At 42.7% G+C, this 24,112-nt stretch overlaps 1 protein-coding gene across 1 annotated transcript in view; it reads left to right on the top strand.

The window, feature by feature from the left end:
* PACRG (parkin coregulated) overlaps positions 1–24,112 on the top strand; it is a 500,526-nt gene that overhangs the window by 263,829 nt on the left and 212,585 nt on the right. The window contains exon 3 of the mRNA XM_058657480.1: positions 11,529–11,700. Within this exon, the coding sequence (XP_058513463.1) occupies positions 11,529–11,700 (172 nt within the window). The remainder of the gene's footprint in view (positions 1–11,528; positions 11,701–24,112) is intronic.

The raw sequence follows: 24,112 nt of genomic DNA, 5'->3' as shown, positions 1-24,112 counted from the left end.
AAAAAAACCCTCAGTCTTGATCAAATACGTTCAATTTGTCTTTAGTTTGAATACTCATTCCATCGAGTTGCCTTGTAGCTTGTGGATTTTTTTCTTTCAGCATGTTGAAGAATTTTTACCTTGTCCCTGGGTACCATTTGTTGTTTTTTGAGTGAGCTAATGCCTGATGTGGTTCACTTCTCAGCTGCTCACGATGGCTGGGCTGGGCCAGGGGTGCAGGCAGGAGCTGGGAAGCAGTCCTGGTCTTACGTGTAGGTAACAGGAAGTCACTACTGAGTCAGGAGTGGAGCTGGACATTGCACTGACATGATATTGATGCATTGACAAGTGTCTTACCCACGTAGGCTGAGCGCCCAGCCCTGCCTCTGTTTTGTTAGAGATATGTAATGTTGATAAACATTTACATCTTAATAATTTGTCTTTTGCTTATAGTTGCTTTAAAATCTTTTCCTTGAGTTTTGTATTTCTGTTTTTTTCTCAAAAGAATATAAATATGAAGCTTCAGTCTGAAGAATCATATTCTTATTTTATGATGCAAGTTGCTGAGGACCGTTTCTTGTTCAGGTGCTGCCTTTCTCCACCACGGAGTGATGTGTGGGGCCGTCTCAGTGGTGGGACTTCCGGTGCTAGCTCCGAAGCAGCCCCGCTCAGCTTGCGGTCATAGTGCCTAAATCGCTTTTGATCTTTGGCCAGCCTATCATTCAGCCTTTCCAATGGATTTTTAGGTTTATGATACTGTATCATTTTGAACACTCTTTTGAGATGATTTCAGACTTTTTTCGGAACTAGCGAGTTGCCATTCTGGATCTGAGTATTGGCCGAGTCCTCCTTGCAGTGGTTGCATTATCACAGGGATGTTCACTGTGAGCTCATCCACGTGGGATGCACTCCCAGGTGTCTGGATGATGCTGGCACCAACATTGGCTCATTTGCTTTCACCTGGCCCCCGGCGATTTCCTTCCCATCATCTGGGTCTCATTTGGGAGCGGGGAGGCATTAACTTCCTGGCCTCAGGTTCTTGAGGAATCCATTGCTCAGGGTTTCTGAAACAGCAGTGCTCTTTGTGTGTGCAGGCACTGATGTGAAGTCTCCCTTGTAAAGGTGGGACAATCCTAGCCATCTCCTGTTTGCGCGCTGGGAGTCTGGCTTCAACTCTGCCCTTCAGCAGTTTCCCTGGCTCTCCCCAGCCGCACAGTCCCGTACCTCATGGCGTGACCTGGCATGCCTGAGGTCACTTCTGGGACTGGATCTCAGCTTCACCTCAGCCCAACTTCACATCTAACACACTGGAGCTCTCTTAGGCCTGGTAGTTGGACCCACAAAAGTCTTGTTTGTCATCTTACCTGAAATCTTCTTTTCTACTTATGTATTTTTCATGTTATGAAATATGTTTTTTTAGCATGAAAAGTCTCATAAGCTACTACATTATTTTAGTAAGTTATTCAACATCATTGAAAAATATAAAATGAAAAATTGCTTCCAGTTATTTGACACAACTACATCCACAGACATTTGAAAATTCAGCAGTAGCATTAGCGTAAATGTGTTAAGTGTCCCTTCTTCAGACAGTGTTTTAAGCCTGTATGTTTCCAAGACCCCCTGCACTAACTCAACGGCTACCTCAAGGGTTGAATAAAACATTAATATTGTGTTTCATAAATGTTACAGTAAATCCAAAGGAGGCCATAATACATACTCTATTAGTAGATAATCATGCTGTTTTCAAATTAATTCTTGAATGTAAGCAAGCCCTGTGGAAATCATCTTATGATTCATAATACCAGATATTCCATCTGATAATTGATGCAAAGATGTGGGCAATATAAGAGTAAGCCTACTGTTGTAGTTTTCATAAAGTGTAAGTCATGAGTCTCGTTGCGTTTCTGACCTTTCAGCACTATCTTACACGTTTGTTATGGACATAAAATATTATGGTTGATCTGCCAGGGTCAAGTTAGAATGTTATTGCTTTTGCTCAAAGGTCATTGTAAGATTTAGAGATCAACAAAATATGATCTATAAAAAGTTAGCATAAATTTCAAAAAGGATTCAGTAAATAAAAATATTTTATATTTCAGGAGTTAACATTAAGGAAGTCATTCATCAGTGCATTAACATGTAAAAATCTTAACAGATTTGTCTAGCACAGTTCTATGTCCTACTTTAAATATTTTTAAAATCCTATATTGTCTTAACCTTTGAAGAAAGATTCAAAAATTCATAAATTATTATTTTATGGCAATGCCAAATAAATATAATATGTAATAGGTATTATTAGTTAATTAAGAGAAGAATTCTGTGTAACTGAAGAAAGGGCTTATTTTTAAGAAACCTTTTAGGGCCTGGCGGCGTGGCCTAGCAGCTAAAGTCCTCGCCTTGAAAGCCCCGGGATCCCATATGGGCGCCGGTTCTAATCCTGGCAGCTCCACTTCCCATCCAGCTCCCTGCTTGTGGCCTGGGAAAGCAGTTGAGGACGGCCCAATGCATTGGGACCCAGCACCCGCGTGGGAGACCTGGAAGAGGTTCCAGGTTCCAGGTTCCCGGCTTCGGATCGGCGTGCACCGGCCCGTTGCGGCTCACTCTCTGTCTCTCCTCCTCTGTATATATCTGGCTGTAATAAAATGAATAAATCTTAAAAAAAAAGAAAAAACCTTTTAAAATTCCAGAAATTTAAGCAGACATAAGAAATCCAGAACTCAACAACGTGAATGACTGTGGTCACTGAATGACAAACGCCCACTAAGATGAAGTTCCCTTATCTCTTTTCTGAATTTTAGTCTCATTCTTAAATCATTTGTATTTTTAAAAGTGAAGACCTCTTATTATCACCAATATGGACATATTTTAATATGCTTGTATTTTATGATACTAAGAAAATCAGAAACTTCTGTTCCTAAGATTTTAAAAGTAAATAAAACAGCCAGTTAAGCCCTGAATGATTTGGAATGGAATGCGTGAACACAGGTCTCAAAGAGCCTGCATTCCAGCTGTTCCTCTGGGGAACATAGTGTCAACCGTGCTTGCTGCCCCATCACAGCACTCAACTCCAATGTCACGGCTACATCCACTGCTGCTGGCATTCAGGTGCATGGGACCTGAGGTTACACACCTGTGCAGCCAGCAACTCCAGGCTTTGCTTGTGCTGCTACCACTGGCACTTACTCACCTGCGATGAGCCAGAGAAGGTACCCCCCACTACCCGTCCATGTGTGGCACCTGCTGCTGCCAGAGGATTCTCTGCTGTTAACCCTCAGCTCCATGATGCTTAGCCCCAGCACTGCACCTGCTATCCCCCAGCATCACTCTTCACCTCCATGCAACCCCTTCTTTAAAATCATGTTGACTGCAGAGCCCCACCACTAACTCCATAAATACCTGCCGACGAGATGACTGAGGTGTTCATACACACTGCTCATGTTCGTTTTAGCTGAAGAAATCACACATGGACAACACCTCCACAGCTAAGCCAGCTGCCCAGCCAACAACTTACATCCCATGTGAGTCAAAGGCTTTCCCTGAGAAAGCTACTCCAGACTGGAGGAACTGTGACAGCAGATGTGCACACATCAGCCTAGCACAGAAAAAGAATGGAAGAGCAAGGAAGCATGAAACCTCCAGAGAAACAAAATGACTCCCCAGAAATTGATGCAAATGTGAAGGACGTCTGTGAAATGTCTGAAAAGGGATGGAAACATTCAAAAGAAACTCAGTGATAGGGAAGGAAATACAGACTCCTCAAGGAAACTCAGTGATAGGGAAGGAAATGCAGACTCCTCAAGGAAACTCAGTGATAGGGAAGGAAATGCAGACTCCTCAAGGAAACTCAGTGATAGGGAAGGAAATACAGACTCCTCAAGGAAACTCAGTGATAGGGAAGGAAATGCAGACTCCTCAAGGAAACTCAGTGATAGGGAAGGAAATACAGACTCCTCAAGGAAACTCAGTGATAGGGAAGGAAATGCAGACTCCTCAAGGAAACTCAGTGATAGGGAAGGAAATGCAGACTCCTCAAGGAAACTCAGTGATAGGGAAGGAAATACAGACTCCTCAAGGAAACTCAGTGATAGGGAAGGAAATACAGACTCCTCAAGGAAATGAAGAAAAAATCACTTTTTGAGTAACAAATTCAACAAACAGATATAAAACACAATGAATAACCCAACAAAAATTTGGGAGCTTCAGAGTTCATTAAAATGAAAAGCTACAGTTTAAAACCTCAACAACTGAGTAGCAGGTAAAGCCACTGGCTGCAGCAAAATAAGAGTGCCCGATTCAGTCCCATTCGTCTTCCTGCTAACGTGCCTGGGAAAGCAGCAGAAGATGGCCCCACTCCCTGGGCCCGCGTGGGAGACCCAGAAGAAGCTCCTGGCTCCTGACTTCAGATCGGCGCAGCTCTGGCCATTGCAGTCATTTGGGGAGTGAATCATTGAACAGAAGATCTTCCTCTCTGTCTCTCCTCTCTGTATGTCTGAATTTCCAGTAAAAATAAATAAAATTTTTTAGAAAGAAAAAGAAACTATCATGACCTATTATATACAAAAAAATGAAAATCTGAAAGAAATCAATAAGTTGACAGATATATACAACCCATAAGGATTTTTCAAAAAGTAGAAAAACAGCACAATAATGAATTTTTGAATTTTTTCATCCCTTTTCAGACATTTCACAGATGTCCTGAAACTGTAATTAAAAGTCTCCCATGTAGGATCTGATGATTTTATTGCTGAATTCCACCAAATATAATGAAGGGCTAAATTCCAGTTCTTAAATTGTTACAAAAAAAAAAAATTCTGGAAAAGACTTTTGTCTAACCTTTTTACAAGGCTGACATTATTCTCATACAGAACCAGACAGGACGTACAACAAAGGAATCCTGCAAACCAGTCCGTCTCTGATGAACATAGATGCAAAAAGCCCCAACAAAATGCTAACAAACCAAGTCCAGTAGCGAGAGTATATGCCAGGATCAAGAGACATTCATCCCCAGAACTCAAGATAATTCAACATTCATAAATCAATTTTTAAAAGATATCACATGAACATGATTAAGAACAAAAAATTGTATGACCATCTCAACAAATGCAGAAGACGAAGCTGATAAAATTCAACATCTTGCCATAATACAGACGCCAAACAAATTAGGCGTATAAGCAACATAGCTCAGCACGACAAAGGCCGTGTGTGATAAGCCCACGGCCAACGTCACATCGAATGAGGAAGATCGGAAAGCTTTTGGTTAAACATCTAGAAAAGGTGACGATGTCTACTTACACCACTCATATTCAGTTTGGTAGCAAGAGTAATGATCCAACAGAAAGAAATAAAGGTTTCCAGATTGGAAAGGGAGATGTTGAATTGTCTGTTTACAGATGATATGTAATATATATAGATAGATAGAGAGCCAAAGACTCCGCCAAGAAAGCTATTAGAATTAATAAACGGGTTCAGTGAAGTTTCAGGGTACAAACATTAACACACAAAAATTTTTATCAATTTTTATCTATCAATAGTGAACTTCCCGAAAAAATAATCAAGAAAGCAACCTCATTCATAATACCTACCACAAAAAAAAAAAAAATTCAGGAACTAAATTTAACAAAGGCAATTAAATTTTTATGCAATGGAAATTATAAAACACTGACAAAACAATAGAAGAGAACAGAAAAAAACAGAAAGAGAACCCATGCTAAGGAACTAGAATGCTCAATCATGCTATCTTGTGGAAGCTATCTACAGTTAGTTATTTGTACAGGTTCAATGCAGTATTCATCAAATACTGATCACTTTCTTCACAGAAATAGGCAAAATTCACAAAATTCAAATGAAATCACCAAAGGCTCAAAATGGCCGAAGCAATCCTGAGCAAATACCACAAAGCTGGAGTCCCAATATCTGACTACAAAATAATAAAAACCTATGATAATTAAAACAGCATGGTTCTGTCATAAAAAGACATAGACCATTGGAACAAAACTGAGAACCAGAGATTAGTCCACATGCCCATAGCCATGAACATAGTTCCAAGAACATAGTTTGGAAAATGGGCAGCCTCTCCAGTAAATGGTGTTGGAAAGCTGCATGTACAGGAAAGTGAAACCAGGTCCCTTCTCAGTGTGGCCCAAGATCTACTCAAAATGGACCCGAGCCCTACAGGTTAAGTCCCGAGAATATGAAACTACTCTAAGAAAGCATGGGAAAAATATTTCAAGACTTTGGTGTGGGCAAGTATTTTAGGATAAGATCTTAAATGCTCAGGCAATAAAACCAAAAATAGAAAAATGAGATTCTATCAAATACTCACCCAAAAGTGAATTAAAATACAGAATACATAAGGAACTCAACAGAAAGTTATCCAGTTAAGTTTTGGCAAATTACCTAAACAGATATTTCTCTAGAAAAGTCAAATGGTCAAGAAGTGTAGAAATAGCCCAATATCACTAGTAATCATAACCACAGTGAGGTGGCATCTCATACTAGTGAGAATAGCTACTACGTTAAAGAAATGCTTCAAAACTAAACGCTGGCAAGATGCAGAGAAGGGAAACTTGTGTAGTATTGACTGGATTGCACACTAGTACAGCCACCATGGGAACAGTGTGGAGCCTCCTCAAAAACTATAGAAAAAAAATATGATTCAGCCATCTCGATGGGTACTTAACCAAAGGAAATGAAATCATTCTATCACGAAGGCACCTGTACCCTCATGTTTATTGGAACATTATTCACGGTAGCTAAGAAATGGAATCAACCAAGATGTCCCTCATTGGCTGCATGGAGGGGGAAAGTGTGGTGCACAGTGGAATATGTTTCAACCATAGAGAAGAATGTAATGTTGGTCATTTGTAGCAACGTAGACAGAACTGGGAGACACCATGTTCAACGAAGGAAGCCAGGCCCAGAAAGAAAAAGATTACTTGTTCTTGCTTATTTATGGAAGCTAAACAAATAAATAAAACTCACAGAAGAAGAAAGTAGAATAATGGTCATGAGAGAAGAGGAATGGTAGGAAAAAAAAAGGGAATGGCAAAATATTTAACAGCAGATGACGGAAATGGAATTACTTAGGTGTAATTAATTCTAGTGTTCTATAGTAAGGTGTGATCATAGAGATTAATAATACATTTCTAAGCAATTAGAAGAGTCCAGAGATTCCCAGCAGAAAGAAATCATGAATGTTTGAGGAGGTAAAATGCTATTTATCCTGACTTGCTTAATAAACATGGAATACATGTTTAAATTACTACACTATATCCCATAACTATATACAAATATTATGTTTCATTCAAAAACCTGTAAGTGGTCCATTTTAATTATCTGTTAAATGCTCATAAAATACCTGAAATTCAAATAATCAGTGCATCCCTAATGAGAGAAAAAAATCTCATATTGTTTTAACAGATCATCATAGCATTATTGTTTTGTAACGTGTAAGGTTGTATAATTTATGAACTTCCAGGAACTTACATTCACCCTTATGCTGTTGGAAGCCTGTTCAAAGCCAGACACACTGTACGCTCCGCCATAAAACAAACACCGTGTTCCGGTGCTTCAAAATGACCACATTCTGGTCATTGTTCCTTAGCTGGTCATGTCTCAAAGAAGCTAACACAGAGAACAGCTTCAGAAGGCCACTGTCAAAATAACAATGTCCTCACCTCTCAGGTGCCAAACACCCTTTCAGTCAACGAGGAGACCCCCCAAAAGCAGAACTTAAAGCAGTGCAGTGAATAAGTGATGAGGGATGCGAAGAAAATGAGGCCGCGTCAGGGAAACTGGCAGCTCCGCTAGGAATCAACCCGAGCAAGGCAATTTGCTGGGTGACGAGGACATGTAGAGTGGTTGGGGGAGACAGAATGGATCAAACTGCTGATGTGTTAGAGGCTGGGTGCATGGAGTCAGCAGGTAAGACAGCCTCACTGGGACAACTGTACCATCATGATGAGAACAGAGAAGTGCTGGAGGATTGAACAAAGACCATGTCACTGATGATCTTGAGAACAGCAACTTCAGTGCAACGTTGGAGAAGTTGCCTAGAGAATGGGAAGGACTAGCATTCTAGCACTACAGGCAAAACCACTGTGTGTGATGCTGGTGTCCCTGTGGGTGCCAGTTCATGTCCTGGCTGATCCACTTCAGATTCAGCTTCCTACTTGTGGCCTGGGAAAGCAGTCAAGGATGGCCCAAAGCCTTGGAACCCTGCACATGTGTGAGAGACCTGGAAGAAGCTCCCGGCTCCTGTCTTCAGATCAGATCAGCTCCAGCCTTTGTGGCCATTTGGGGAATGAACCAGCAGATGAAAGAGCTCTCTGTTTCTCTTTTTCTCTGTTAAAAAAAGAAAAAAACAAGATCAATAGATATACACATAAACATATGCACATATATTCATCTAAAGGAACTGTATAATGGAGACTATCATATTATGAAGTAAAGTACATTGCCGTATGCATCTCTACTCCCGAATGAAAGATGGACTCCTAATGAAACTCTTAAATATCTCTACTAAATTAACAATGTCATGTTAAACTTAAATAGTCGAATGATGGATTTATGACTGTTGTTGAAGGACTGTACTATTGTAATGATACAGAGGAGAGTAGAGAGAGTGGGAGGGGAAATCCCTGAGCCTATGGAACTGTATGAAGAAAAATTTTAAAAATAATAAAAAAAAATTAAAAAGAGAATGTTAGAAGATATGAAAGCAGAAATTTAGAGCAAATACTTTGCCCTGGAGTAATTATGATATAAATTGTGGTATTTGTTTGAAATATAGTAACAAGTTGTCATTACATTAATAAGGCAGAATTTACAGTTATCAGAGAGGCCAAACAATTAATAATTAGATCACAACAAAATCCTTTAGAGAAGAATTTTGGTAGGTATGAAGTGTTGTGTCCGAGAACCCTGAGCATTTAAAGAAATACAGATACTTTTTTCTCACTCTCTTATTCAGCGTTCCTTTCAGTTTTTTTTTTTCTACTCTCTCATCATCTTTCTTTCTTTAAATTTCTGAGGATAACAATCGTGTTTGGCTTAGTATTTGCTATCTGAAAACATAAAACGAAAATGCAGGGCAAGAGGCAGGGAGAGCGGAGAATCTAGAGGTAAACTGTTCAGGAGGGACCTTTTCAGAGAGAGCGAGAAAATAAAAGGATTGGAAAAGGTACGATAGGTAACGTAGTTATGGCATTGTCACTGTTGGTGAGGAGGCTGGAGACAAAGGCAAATGGAGCAGTTTGCACGGGGATGGGGTTATAAGAATATTGAACCTTGGATTGCTTGACAGCAAAGCCCAAGGCCAGCACCAGGTCATGCAGCCTGACTGACTAGGTTTGCAGTCACAGGCTGCAGCCCTGGTTCAAGTTGCGGAACACGGAAATACTAATAACCTGTGTGTTAGACTTGTTGCAGCCCTTAGGTGAACGAGGACACACAGGTGTTCACAGCAGTGCTTGGCATCATCATTGTGTCAATGGCATTGCCTCAAACCGTACAAAAGTAGAAATAGAATTCCAAGGGAAAATTGCCAAATCAACAATTTTTGTAGATTGAAAAAAAAAAAAACTTGCCTCTCTTACTAAGTTAAATGCATTTGGAAATGCCTCCAATCACTGTCAGACTTACATTTAAAGTCATAACCAAAAAGCCCTTAGCGTAAAGATGTAAGCTACATAACAGAAGTGCAAACTAGACTATAGCAAACGAAAAACAACCAGAGACCATACAAACTAATATGACTGAAGTTAACCTGGACATGAGCATAAATGTAAATGACTTCAATTGATGTATCAAGATGCGAAGAGGCTCAGATCATATTAAACTGATGTTTTGATAGTTACAAGAGAAAGCAGATAGAACAGCAACAATGGGCTAAAGGAAAGGGAACTGAAACATCCAGAACTACCAATAAAAATGTGTTACAGGCAGCACTTAGAATCGTGAAACTAGCTTAGGAGGTAGAATTATACATAACAGCATTGTACCTTTAGGAACTGAACGATGTGGTAATACATTTTTTAAACACACAAAATACCCCTCTAAAACATCTTAAATGCACCAAAGTCTTTGAGATAAGCAATAATAAATACATATTTCATAAACTTTCACTGACTTGATGAAATTTCTTAACCACACAAGGCGTATAAACTAAACTTGACACTTGCATACATCTACATTTGGAATTCGTTTCTAAGCCCCATCTGAATGCCATGCCTTGCTGGCTGACTGCCTCGGTTTACCCGGGTGCTCTCTTCATGGGCCCTCAGCCAGCATGGGCATTGTGAGTCAGAAGATGAGGAGCAGAGAGCTCCAAGACCTGTGGTTCGTTCAGACTCACCATGAGCAGCTAGGAACCTGGTGGATCTCCTCTGGTCCGTCCCAGTGGCGGAGGCAGGTGGGCATGTGTCCAGAGCCTGTACAGCACTGGGCGGCAGCCAGAGGGCATGGAACTCTCCTGTAATGCAAAGGGGAGTTTCCCAAAGGTTCTTGCTGACTCGGGAGCTCCTTACTCAACTAGAAGATGACCTTTGGAACCTGGGCGCACTCACAGGAACTTGCAAAGCAGAAAAACCGGCTTCCCTGATGGGGCCTTCACATGTGTTGCCTGTGAAGATGCTTGCAGCTGAAGACTGAGCCTGTCAGCTGCTTCCCACGCACAGCGTCAGCATGCTCCCGAGCACAGTGCTGGGGAGAGTCTGGCTGGGGAACTCCAGCAGCCAGCGGCCCTGGCAAGAGAGAATCTCCTCCATATAGATAATACACGGATCCCCGTCTCTTTTCTCAGCTCCAGAGCTGTAACTCCCACTCCTTGGTAGGACTAGATGCATTACTGAAGGTGCGGAGTGGGGGAACAGGAAAGAGTGGGCGCAGGTCATTGGAGTTATTGGCCATTTGGTGTCCCAACAATCTAGGGGTGTTCAGCCCAATCTCTCTCCCTTCTTGATGGCACCAACAATCTGCCTGTCATCCACACCCAGGGAACTGTGTAAGGAACTGTTGGGCTGGCCACGCTCCTGTTGACCAGGCTCCAAGTCGCCAGGTCTCCACAAAGATGCACTTTATTACGCTTCTCGGTGGCTTACTGCACAAGAAGGCATTCATGGGCATCGTTCTTTACTTTCTCTTTGGAATTCTTACAACTGTCTTCTTCCCACTTTATTCTGCAATGGGACTTTCTGCAAACTTACTATAAATTCTTAAATCCTTACCACTTTTGCAGTTGTGCCAAATGACCAAAAAAAAAAAGGTGGTGGTGTGGAGATAACAAATTATTAACATGTTCCCAAAGTAGATTGTGTGTGACCAAGAGCTTTGACTGGTAAAGACTGAAGGTCAAGAATTTTTAACTTCAGTGTGAATAGACTAAAGATGTGATGACAGGCTTCAGGTCACTGGGTGGACTGCCCAGTAAGATCTTCCTGCCAGTATAAAGAACGTGCTCCCCCAAATTGGTGACACAGCCTCATGGCTGCTGGGGTTCTGCTGCCCCAGTCTCTGTGTTCACATGGTGTCTCTTCTCTCTCTGCTTTCAGGTAGAAATTGAGAAGCTGGATTATCATCATTATCTGCCTCTGTTTTTTGATGGGCTTTGTGAAATGACATTTCCCTATGAGTTTTTTGCTCGGCAAGGAATCCACGACATGCTGGAACACGGGGGGAACAAGATTCTACCTGTCATTCCACAGCTCATTATCCCGATAAAAAGTAAGTGAACAGGTGAAAAACCATCACCCACCTTACAGGGTCCCACTTTTTGACAAGTTGCTAATGAAGCAGTAAAACACAACAGACCGAAACAATCCCCAGGTTTTGCAGGGATTTTTATTCACTGATTGACTTAGGAAGCCAAAAACCCAGATCTTTGAAAATACATCCCGTCATTGAGATCGCCCGACAGCTTAGCCGCATAAATCACTTAAATTGCATAGGGTCTGTGCCAATCTAAAACTCATCAAGGCAACAACACAAGTATTAATGGTAACTTACATACTCAGGGGTGAAATGTCCCTGTGTGCACACACTGCTGTTAATTTCCAACTCCTTTTCAAATGGCATCCCGAATTCTTAGAATAGAGATGCAATTGTGTTGCATGCCTTACACCTCATGGGATTGATAATTTTAAGAAAACAATACATCTGGAATAGAGAAAACTTACTGTTTCTAGAAACACCAAGTGGTTGGTCTATAATGGGTTGCTTAGGATGACTCTGGGGTCACCCCAACATTGGCTTGATCTGTCTGTGAAGTAGCCTGAGTCCCCTTGAATGGGTTGTCTGAAAGAGCGGCCCACAGAAGCATTGCTGAGATTGTCCCCTGAGCCCCATGGCTCTGAAGTAAGAGGTTCCACTACGATTCAGTCCAGTCTTCTCCTTCTCCCTAACTATTTATTTGGAAGAGTTACAGAGGGAGGGCCCGGCGGCGTGGCCTAGCGGCTAAAGTCCTCGCCTTGAAAGCCCCGGGATCCCATATGGGCGCCGGTTCTAATCCCGGCGGCTCCACTTCCCATCCAGCTCCCTGCTTGTGGCCTGGGAAAGCAGTTGAGGACAGCCCAATGCATTGGGACACTGCACCCGCGTGGGAGACCCGGAAGAGGTTCCAAGTTCCCGGCATCGGATCGGCGCGCATCAGCCCGTTGTGGCTCACTTGGGGAGTGAATCATCGGACGGAAGATCTTCCTCTCTGTCTCTCCTCTGTATATATCTGGCTGTAATAAAATGAATAAATCTTTAAAAAAAAAAAAAAAGAGTTACAGAGGGTGAGAGGCAAGGGGTCTTGCACCCACTAGTTCAATCCCCCAGATGGCTAGAACTGAGCTAGCCCAAAGCCAAGAGCTTCATCCAGGTCTCCCATGCGGGTGGGAGACACTGGGCCATTTTCTGCTGTCCTTCCAAGCCATTGGCAGGGATCTGGACCAGAAGTAGAACAGTTAAGACACAAACCGACAGCCACATAGGATGCCAACATTGCAGGCAGTAGCTTAAGCAGCTTTGGCTTAACTCCCATCCCCCTTGCTGCCAGGGCCATGGATGGCCCTTTTAATACAGCTACCATGACCACCCCAAGCTTCTACCTGGGTGAATGACAGCTTTCCCACAGATATGCTCAGGCTTTGCCCATCATGCCCTGGTACTGTTAGAACTGCCCACCTGCACAGAATGCTGCTGCCAGTTAGAAGCTGGGAGTCTGGGACAGGCATCTGGCTTAGTGGTTAAGGATACTACGTCTCATGTCAGAGTTCCTAGGTTCAATACCCAGCATGGTTGGTGAGCACCCGGGAAGCAGATGTGAGGGCTAAGTAATTGAATCCCTGCCATCCACATGGCAATTTTGTGTTGAATTTCTGGCTCTGGCCTTCAGCCGGACCCAGCCCCAATCATTGGCAGCATTTGGGAAGTGGACTAAAAAGTGTAAGTTTTTCTTTTTCCTGCCTTGTGTCACTTGTCAGAGTATGGTTTGTCTAATTCTGTCTCTAGTCCCCGATCACGGATTTGAGTTAAACTGCACTAACGCACAATGTTTGCAGCTGTTCCGATCTCACCTCTTTACAGTTAATCAGCTTTGAAACTTGCTCTCACACCTTCGTCAAAATCTCTGTAGTGACCCACCACCACTGGCTAGGTTGTAATCCCACTGTGGCATGGAGAGCCGAACCAAAGAGAAGGACAGGCTGTAGCTAAAAAAGTGAAGAGAAAACAGAAATGATCCCTTAAAGTGACCTTTCCCGTGTGTGTCAGCTGAGGGCAAGGACGACTTTTGCAGCTCTTGCAGGAGCATTTGCAGTGCTGCACGAGACCTCCTTCAAGCATAATTCACTGTCGGCAATGGATTGTTGAATATGTTGAATTCTAGCCAGGATGCTTCCAATCTAGATTTCTTTTTTAATTTTGATTTTTGTTTATTAGAGAGACTGACAAGTACACAGCGAACTTCCATCTGGTTCATTCCCTCAAATGCCTGTGACAACAGAGGCTGGACCAGGCCCACAGCTCAGAGCTGGAAAGCCGACCCAGGTCTCCCAGGCTGAGGGGCAGAACTCAGCTGTTGACTCCCAGGGTCTGCATTTGCAGGAAGTGGCAGTGAGGAGCCAGAGCTGGGACTCAAACCCATTTCAAGAAGCCATCTGAACTGCTAGTGTGAACTTCTGCTTACACACACACACACACACACACACACACCCCAGATGCCACATTTTCAAAGATGATGGGCAAGTTTCATTGGTAAACAGAAAATGCACTGGAAGAACCTGTCCATTTCCTCCTACACCTGTTGGAATAGCAGCACTGTCTCTGCCTTTCTTTCATGAAATGCTGCATGACAGGGTCCCTGCTTTCTTGGGTGTCTCCCCCCAGGCCCCTTTGAAGACACTGAGGTAGTGCTAAGTAATGTATGCATTATGCTATTTATAGGCCAAGCCACACTCCCACGAACCAAGCATTTTCAGGGATTTTTCTTTGATCTATATTTTGAAGATATATAAAAGAGTTGAGACTGAAATGATGTGAGGTAAGGACAAGGCTTACAGCACACACCTAGAAGAGGTCACTTGCTGATGAGTGAAAGCATGATGAAGAACTCCATAAACTTGATTTGTCAGGGAGAATTAGCTGCATATGAATTTAGTGACGTAAGGTTCCAGCAGCAGGGCTGACTTGCCGTGGTGGGGACCAAAAGGCAGCTTCCCAGCTTCCACTGTTATCTGCTGACCTGACCCCAACACTGCAGCTTGGTTCTCAGTCTGCCAGGGTCAGCAAAAGTCCACCAGCCCTCAGGAGGATCTGCTCCTTAACTGTATGAAACCACACCCAGTTACAGAACTGTGGGAAAGCATGAATGCCAAGACTCAGCCTCCCAGGTGGAATTCTGGAGCGAGGTTAATCGAACCAGGAGCAGGATGGCGTACAAAACTGGGTGCCTTATTTACATGCCATGCCATTAAGATAATTTTGACCCTGCCCAGGGGCAAAACTTAACCTCACCACCCCAGCTAGCGTGTAGCCAGTGTGTCTGGGAGCACAGCAAAATCCGTCACCTTACTGTGAGCAGAGCTGGGCTTAGCTGACTCTGTATCTCTAGAACCAAGGAGTAAATTCAGTAAAGGATCAGGCAGATACTACTGGAATGAGAAGTGGAAGAAAGAGAAAAGGGGGGAGGGGGAGGGACGCTTCTGATTTCCACTTTCTTGAATTATTCAGGGTCCCAACTCCAACATGATACTGGCATAGAGTGGTGAAGGACAGTCATGGTGTACTGACTGCCCAGAGCAGCAGTGGAACCTGGGGTTGGCTGGGCGGTGAGCAAAGAAGAGGCCTTGTCGCCATCTGGCACAGGGCAGTGCGTTTGCAGTTATCCTATCCAGTAAAGAAGGACTAAAATCCATGTAACTTAGAAGAGCAATACCAGGAGTTGTCAGATTTGCCGTCCACCAGAGAAGGGAACGTATTGGCCAACTGTTGTAAACGGGTCTTTATTGGGAGGTGAGGGGGCGGAGTCTGCTCTCGGGCCTTTCCTCGAGTGGCAGAGAGAGCGGGAGCTGCGGAATGAGAAGGCGCACAAAGGAGAGTGCAGGAGGTTTTCATACTCCTCCTGACCACCGGAAGCTGGAGTAGGGCCTGCTCTGGTCCTTATTAGGTAAGGAAATGCTGGCCCGAGTTCGTCATTGGTCTGTCAGGGCTCCCCTGTCCTGGTGCTGTGCTGGATCTACGCTGCCCCTTCCCGATCCAGCCTGAGGTCCGAGTGATGCGGGGGGCGTGACACAAACTGCCGTCTGCTCAGTAACCACGGGAGCCGTCACGAGTGAGGGTCAGGTATCACTGCACATTCAGTGCAGAGTGCGGACTCACACCATCATCAAGGGTCGGGGAGGAGTGCGAAACCTCCAGTTCAGTGTCCGGAAATCTCTTTCAAGGGAGGCAAGAACGGAGGCAACAGCAGGGCTGCAAGGAACCTTGCAAAACCCAAAGGAATTTTCCTGCACAATCCACGGGAAAGAAAAGCTCAGCCAAGTTCAGTGCAATAACCAGAGGAAACGTGTAGAAACTTCTCTGACACCCTCAGGATTCAGGACAAAGCAGCCCATGGGCAGTAACTGCAGAGACTCGTGGCGGTAAGACAAGTTTGACTAGCATAAGGCAAACTACAGATGCCTTCGCGGGACTGACATCTGCCCAGAATGGTGGAGAATTATCAACAGCACAATGCCAGTGTGTGAATACAGACAACAACCTCAAGAGGCCCTCTCAGGAAAGAGTTCAGGAAAAAAAAGTGAGAATGGAGAATTAAATGGAAGATACAGAACACAAGCAGGAGCTAAATCTCAGAGGAAATATCAGATCAACAGAAAAAAAAATGGCAGAAGTAATGGAAAGAAGTTTTGTGGGAGGAAAAGCATCCCCTATTCTGCAGGTAGAAAAGGGTCCTTGTTGCCTAAAGAAAGACCCACACCGAGGCCTGCTCTGCTGGCAGCTTTAAGTATAATATAAATAAAACTCCTTTATCCCAGGCTGGAGGGGAGAAGGCCACACCTGGAGAAAGAAGAACCACTCGGGCTACAATGTTTCTGCAACAGTAGCCTGCAGACAGACTCCGGGACACCGTGGAGTGGGGGACTGGGCTGCGGTCAGGGCCATCTGAGGTGTTGTTCCATCTCAATTGTGTGATGGAAGGGACGAGTGTCCATCATACCCATCTGCCCTTCATGCAAGGGTACTGAGCCTGTGCTGTTGTGCCCAACAGAACCCCTCAAGAGAGAACATCACTGGAAACCAGTAAGCCCAGGAACCACAAAATCTAGAGTTAAGTCAAAATAGTTGGTTATGGTGAAAACGCCCAAAACCCCATGAAATGGCAAATAGTAATTTTGCAGTAATGACTCTAAAAATCCAGGGAAGCTGGAGTATAAATCTTGAGCATCAATGGCAGAGACATTTAAGCAACGTCTGCATGTTAGAGACAAAAATTGAGTAGGCAGCAAAGACGTACTAAGAACCAAGAGCACCAAATAAGATGCGGAATGTGAAATCAACCACTAGCAGCATAAACATCTACTTTCAGTTTGTCTTGGAAAACACACAACCTGAATACAAACTCTATTTGTAAAACAAAATGTTTCAAGGAAAAATGTTCTGAGTAAGATGTAGCTGACACAACCTTCTGTGTGGTAAAAGTCACGACAACGCACTTGAGAAGGAAGAAGCTGAGTACTCAAGAGTTTTTGCTTCTAGAACAAAAGTAAATTTGCTAATGAAGGGGAGGTAATTGCTCATCTCCCTTCCACTGCCAGACCTTGGACTCCAAAACCTGGCATCTTGGCCAAGTGAGAGTGAACGTGTGTGTGCACCTGTGGCCCCACGCTACCCCTGCATAAAAGTCAGGCTCCGGAGCAGTGGCAGTGGCCGGACCAAACATGCTACCTTTCAAACAACCCCCTGTTGGTGTTGGTGCTGCTGGCCTGGTCAGAGCTGGGGCGATGCTTGGATTGGACATTCCAGGCCCAGCCTCAAGGGCATGGACAGGTCAGTGCACAGGGGCTGGGCTGGGAGGAGTTGGCCTTTATCATGGGCTCTGCAACCTTGGCGTGTACCAAACAGAAACTGAAAATAGTTGATAACAAATGAGTACTTACAGATTCTTTTTCTTGCCATTACTCCCTAAACAAGACAGTGTAGGAACTACTTACGTGCCTTTACATTGTGCTATGGATAATCTAGAGATCACTTCAGTTAGACCAGAGGATGTTTGTAGGGAAACGGGCTGTGTTCTTTCCTTCATGGTGTAAGTGATGAGAAATTCAAGTGTGTGAGCTTAAGACTCACAGTAAATGGATCACAGGAGGTGACGTAGCGTACAGAGTGCGAGGGAAAGAACATGAAACAAGATCAGTAAGGCAAGAGTTTTGTGAAAATGAAAGCCGAGTACAGAAGGCAAAAGGGAAACCAAATGACCTGGTGTGTCTCCAGGAGGGAAAGGAGATAATTTGGTCATCAGGAAGAAGAGTGTTGGCGTGGGAATGTGTTATACACACCTGTCTGGGGAGGGATTGCTGATGACTGAATAGTCACAGAAATTTCACTGCCGTCTACCAACAAACCTTCTTCCCCGCCTCTATCTTAAATGGCTCTAGCACAATTTTGGTAAATCTGAATTTTTTAATTTTATTTTTAATTTTATTGTTATTAGCGCAACATATTTATCCTGTTATCCCTGTGAAGGCTTATTCCAGAATTATGGTTAATTTATATATAGAAATCAACATATACAATATATGATATATATAATATATCATATATATGCTATATAATATATAGTATGCTATACTGTGATATATGATATATTATATAAATTAATATACATAATATACTATATATAATATATATAGTAGCTTTTGGGGGAGGGAGGGGAGGAGTTATTTCTTGCTTTATATCTTTTTACTCATTCATACATAAATTTTGCACATCTGAACAACTCTGCCATCGAATTGATTAGTCGATCGGGATGGAAGTCCTTCTAGATTGTAATCATGCTGCCATCTCTCTTATGCCTCTTGAGAGGCAATGCTGCCATGTGGGTTCCCAGTCCTTCGCATTTCGATACCCAGTTTGATACCATTGTCTAACCTATAAGATGGGAATATTATGTATATTTATGCTGTATGTCTTATTTCTCAAGTCAGTCAATGCTCTCAATGTTTTCTATTCCATATTATTTGATAAAAGTCTTGCTCTGTTTACTTTTGTAATTTATGACATTTTAATTTTGAAGTAATGGATTTATCTGTTTTCCTTATACTTTACTTTTTTGCTTCTGTAACTTCTTAAGCTGCACACATGTTCTTCACTTGCATGTCTGTTCTTCATTTGGTAATTGGTTTTGATATGTATGTTTTTCTTTGCCACTGTATGACCAACGTAAGTATTTGGTACTTATAGTTGTGGTTTGTGCCTTGCTACAGAGCTACCACGGTAAAATTTCTGGAGAGTTAAAGATCTTGTTTTTATTGTTATTTAGTTTACATTTATTGCTATAAGAAGAGAATGTGGGCTTCTGCGTAATCATGTTGCTTTTTTGTAATATGCTGAGCTTTTCAGTTGACTCTAAGAAGCATGTAACTTTAGTATCATTCCATGGGAGGTGAGAAGAAATTGCATATAACATTATTCAAAGAATTTCTTTTTGTTTTTCACAATTGGTAAAGTCAGATTGAGCTTCCCCACTGTGATAGCAACAACACCGCCACTATCGCTGTAAGTCCTGAGGACCAGGGGTGAGCCCAGAGCTTCCTGGAACCCTGTGTCAGTAAATTCTCCTAGCTCCCCAAGGAAGCAGCTACTAGAATCCCCATTCCTCAGGCAACAAAACCGAGGCCTCCAGACCTTAGAAAGCATTTCCATGCCATGTGACACAGGCAGCAAGTGCTAGAGTCAGGATCTGAACCGTAGCTGGTCCTGCGAGCCTTTTCCGTTCATCACCAAAGCTCACCACTGCACTGACAGCTGCAAAGCCCATCTGTCTTCCAGTCACACTTAGAACACGTACAGAAATTAGCCATGTCTTGGGTTGTAAAATACGTCAAAAGACTTCAGTGGATGGGAATCACACAAAGCGTGTTATGTGGTCAAATCCAGTTAATGATGGCGATCAGTGTTTAAGGCAGTGACCAGAGCATTCCTGTATGCTTTAATGTTATTCTTTATTGAGTGACACAGTTGATAGGCATTGGGGTTTCCTTTCCCAGCCCCCACTGTTCTCCCCTCCAGTCTTTCAGCAGGTGTCTTTTGTGTACCCTCAGAGGTCCATCACACTGCCTTTGTAGGAGATTATCACAGGGTCATACTTCTCTCTGTTTCTACCTATGGACATAATTATTTCCACTATGTTTCCATTATACATCCCCTTAGGTACAGTCTACCACAAGTTGAGAAGAAAAAAATTTTAAAAGAGTGAATCTTCATCTCCATAGTATTTTCGAACTCGTAGCAGGGATATCAATGTGACACTAGGGTGGTATAAAAGAGTGTCCAACATCTTCCTGCACAAATCAATGCTAGCGTGGGACTGTGTGATTTAAAGGGGAGTACAATAAGGACTAGATCATCGTTACCCATGGGTAATAGTAATAACAGTGATAAGGAGGATATTAACAATCTCAGATGATCACAAGCAGTTTCTCATGAATTATTGATTAATGAGTTATATCACAAGATCTTATTACATGTGGTACAGACAGCTAGGAAGTGCAATAAGATAAAATTCACAGGTACGATGTTTAGATTTGACATCATATTATATTAAGGCAAACATATGATCCTATATGCTTTGAAGTGAAAACATACTCTTCCAGTAAACCAACACATCTGGAGTGAGGTGATCTTCAGCAAAGTTCCTGAAAATATGCTCTTGGGAAAGGACCGTCTTTTCAGGAAATGGCACTGCCCAAATTAAATATCCACACACAGAATAATGAGGTTCTCGCGATATCGAAAAATAAACCCAAGTGGGTTAAAGACTTAAATGGAGAGGGTTAATGCTGCAGCACACTAACAGGGGGAAGACTGTTTCTTAGGAAGATCCATAAAGGTTAAGAAACAGAAGCCAGAGGAGACAGCTGGAATTACAACAGATGAGAAGCTTCTGCTCAGCTAAGGAAGGCATTAGCAGTGAAGGGAGAACTTGCAGGATGGGAGAAAATTATTGCACATTATCCATCCGATAAGGTGTTAATATCCTGATTACATAAAGAGCTCAACCAACCCAGTAAACACAATAAATAAAGAAGTAAATAAATAAATAAATTGAACATGCTCAGTGGATCTAAATAGCCATTTCTCAAAAGAAGACACAAATGTCTGCGACCAGACAAGGATATCTACTCTCATCACTTTTATTTATATCATCGTAGAAGGTTTAGGCAGAGCCATTATGCAAAAAACAAAGAAAGAAAGAAAGAAAGAAAGAAAGAAAGAAAGAAAGAAAGAAAGAAAGAGAGAGAGAGAGAGAGAGAGAGAGAGAGAGAGAGAGAGAAAGAAAGAAAGAAAGAAAGAAAAGAAAAGAAAAGAAAAAAGAAAGAAAGAAAGAAAGAAAGAAAGAAAGAAAGAAAGAAAGAAAGAAAGAAAGAAAGAAAGAAAGAAATGAAGTGGGCTGCTGCAATGGCTCAACTGGATAATCCTATACCTCCAAGCGCAGACATTCCATATGGCCGCCAGTTCATGTCACATCTGCTCCACTGCCATCCAGATCCCTGCTTGTGGCCTAGGAAAACAGTGGATGGTGGCCCAAAGCCTTGGGACCCTGCACCCACATGGGAGACCTGGAAGGCACTCCAGGCTTTGGGTCGGCTCAGCTTCAGCCATTGTAGCCATTGAGTGAACCAGCAGATAGAAATCTTTCTGTCTCTCTTTCTCTGTATAAATCTGCCTTTCAAATGAAAACAAAGCTTTTTTTTAAAAAGAGAAGTGATAAAAGAAAAACAGAAAGAAACCAATGAAATTCTAATTGAATGTAGGAAGTCCAAGGATCCTTGTTTGTGTGGAGTGATTATATACACAGAAGAAGCCAAAGGTTACACCAAGAGACTATTGAAAGTGATCAGAAGAGTTCAGCAAGACTGCAGGATGTAACATTACACACAAATCAATAGCATTCTTATACATCAACAATGATCTGGCCAAGAAACAACTTGTAAGAGCAATACCATTCAGAATAGCTTAAAATAAATTAAATAAGTTGCAATAAATCCGATCAAGGATGTGAGAGATCTCTTCAATGACAGTTATCAAACATTAGCGAGAGAAACAGAAGACACCAAGAAATGGAAAATACTCTGTGTTCATGGATGAGTATTAATATTAACAAATGTATGTATTACTAAGAACAATTTACACATTCAATCATCTGAATTCCAAGACAATTTTTAGAGAACTAAAAAAAGAAAAAACTCAAAAAAAAAAAAACCCTGAAATCCATAAGTAAAAACAGAACACCTTGAATAACTAAAGCAACTCTGAACTGTAAAAGCAGAGCTAGAAGTATCACAATCCTAGACTTTAAGGCATGCCATAGGACTGTTATAATCAAAGCAGCCGGAAGCTGGCACAAAAATAGACATGCAGACCAATGTAGCAGGATAGCCACTCCAGAAATACATGCATGCATCTACCACCAACTACCACCAACTTTGAAAAATCTGCTTAAAACATCCTGGGAGAAAGTACTAACTCCTTAATAAATGATGTACGGAATATCTGATTCCTGCCTTCCAAAGTTTGAACCAAGGCCATACCTTACACCATTTATAAAAATCAACTCAAAATATATCGAACATCTAAAGACCAGAAACCATGAAACTACTGCAAAATACTGCAAGACATTGGCCTAGGTAAATCTTTTTGGATAAGACTTCAGAAGCACAGGAAATAAAAGCAAAACAAACAGGGGATTGCATCAAGCTTCTAGGAGGAAAGGAAACAATTGGGGGAAAGTACTTTTTAAACTTAACATCTGGCAAAAGATTAATATCCACAATGTGTAAGGAGCTCAAAGAACTTAGCAACAACACAATGAACAGCCCAGTAAGGGAAGGAGCAGAGAATGTGAACAGATATTTTTCTAAAGAACAATATGAAAGGTCAGAAGGTGCATGAAAAACAGAAGTACTCAGGGGCCCGGTGCCGTAGCCCAGTGGCTAAAAGTCCTAAACTTGTATGCATCATGATCCCATGTGGATACTGGTTCATGTCCCGGCATCTATGCTTCCTTCCAGCTCCCTGCTTGTGGCCTCTGAGAAAGCAGTTGAGAATGGCCCAAGCCTTGGGACTCTGCACCCACATTGGAGACCGGGAGGAGGCTCTTGGCTCTTGGCTTTGGATCAGCTCACCTCTGGCCGTTGCAGCTACTTGGGGAGTGAAACAGCAGATGGAAGATCTCTCTGTCTCTCCTCTGTAAATTTGACTTTCCAATAAAATAAATAAATGAATAAATCTTAAAAGGAAAGTACTCAGAAGCACTAGCCATCAGGAAGATGCAACTCAAAACGACAATTGGATATCACTCATTGCAGTTAACATGGCTGTTATCAACAAGATGAACACGCCAGCAAGGATGTAAAAAGCATTTCCACACCGTTGGTGGCAGAGCTGTAGAGGTGTATAGCATTTTTGGCAAACCATGTAGCTGTTCTCAGATCAACTGTCCAGATGCTATGATTCCCAGATACTGTACATGAAAAGGCAAGCTGATCCATCTGTAAGAAGCCGTCTGCCTGCAAACCCATGGCTACTGTAGCACCAAAGGCAGTCATCAGGAAGAGGAAACATCATCAATACCGATCAACTTGATGGATACGTATGTCACACACACACACACACACACACACACACACACACACACACACTACCCAGTCATAAAAGTTGAATGAAATGCTTTCACTCTTGTTACTGAAGTTGGACAGGTGTCATGTGATGTGCGATCTCACTGCTGGGCAATCTATGAAAGCTGATCAATTTCACCGAAGGTGAGTGTGGAACAGTCAGTGCTTTCTGGAGGCTGAGAAGCCAGTAGGGGAAAAGCTGGGTCAGTGGTGATTATGTTGCGGTGAGAGAAGAGAAATAAGTTGTGAGGCTGTGTTGCAGAGCAAGAGGACTATGGATAATGATAACACAGCTACATTTCCAAAAGCTAGAAGAGGGATCTTGGATGTTTTCACTACCATGTTTCCACATGGTGAGCTCTCCTCACGGCAGGTCCACAGGAGGCTGTGCTCCTGGTGGTTGTGGAGGGACTGGTCAGGTGGACCCTGCTGATCCTGGAACCACTGGAAGCCAGAGCGCAGAGGGGTCTCTCTGGGTCCCTGAAAGCCACTCTTGGCAGCTAGCTCTCCTCTGCGATGGAACTCCAACTTACTACCTGCTCTGGCAGTCCAGAACACTGTCCTCTGGCACCCAGGCCACTCTGCCTGCTACTTTCCTGCATCCCAGGCCACACACCTTAGCTATTAGGCATGAAAGAGATCTTCGACTCATGACCGTTGCACACAGCATCTTTCCTAGGCAGACTCTAGCCCAACTGCACTCGCAGTCTCTGCCTACCCCCAATTCTTTGGCATGACATTTCAGGAGTCACAAC

The sequence above is a fragment of the Ochotona princeps genome, chromosome 1 (genome assembly GCF_030435755.1).
Source record: "Ochotona princeps isolate mOchPri1 chromosome 1, mOchPri1.hap1, whole genome shotgun sequence".
In the NCBI taxonomy this organism is placed as follows: domain Eukaryota; kingdom Metazoa; phylum Chordata; class Mammalia; order Lagomorpha; family Ochotonidae; genus Ochotona; species Ochotona princeps.
The sequence above is the reverse complement of the archived record's forward strand: the minus strand, read 5'-3'. Positions and strand labels throughout refer to the sequence as shown.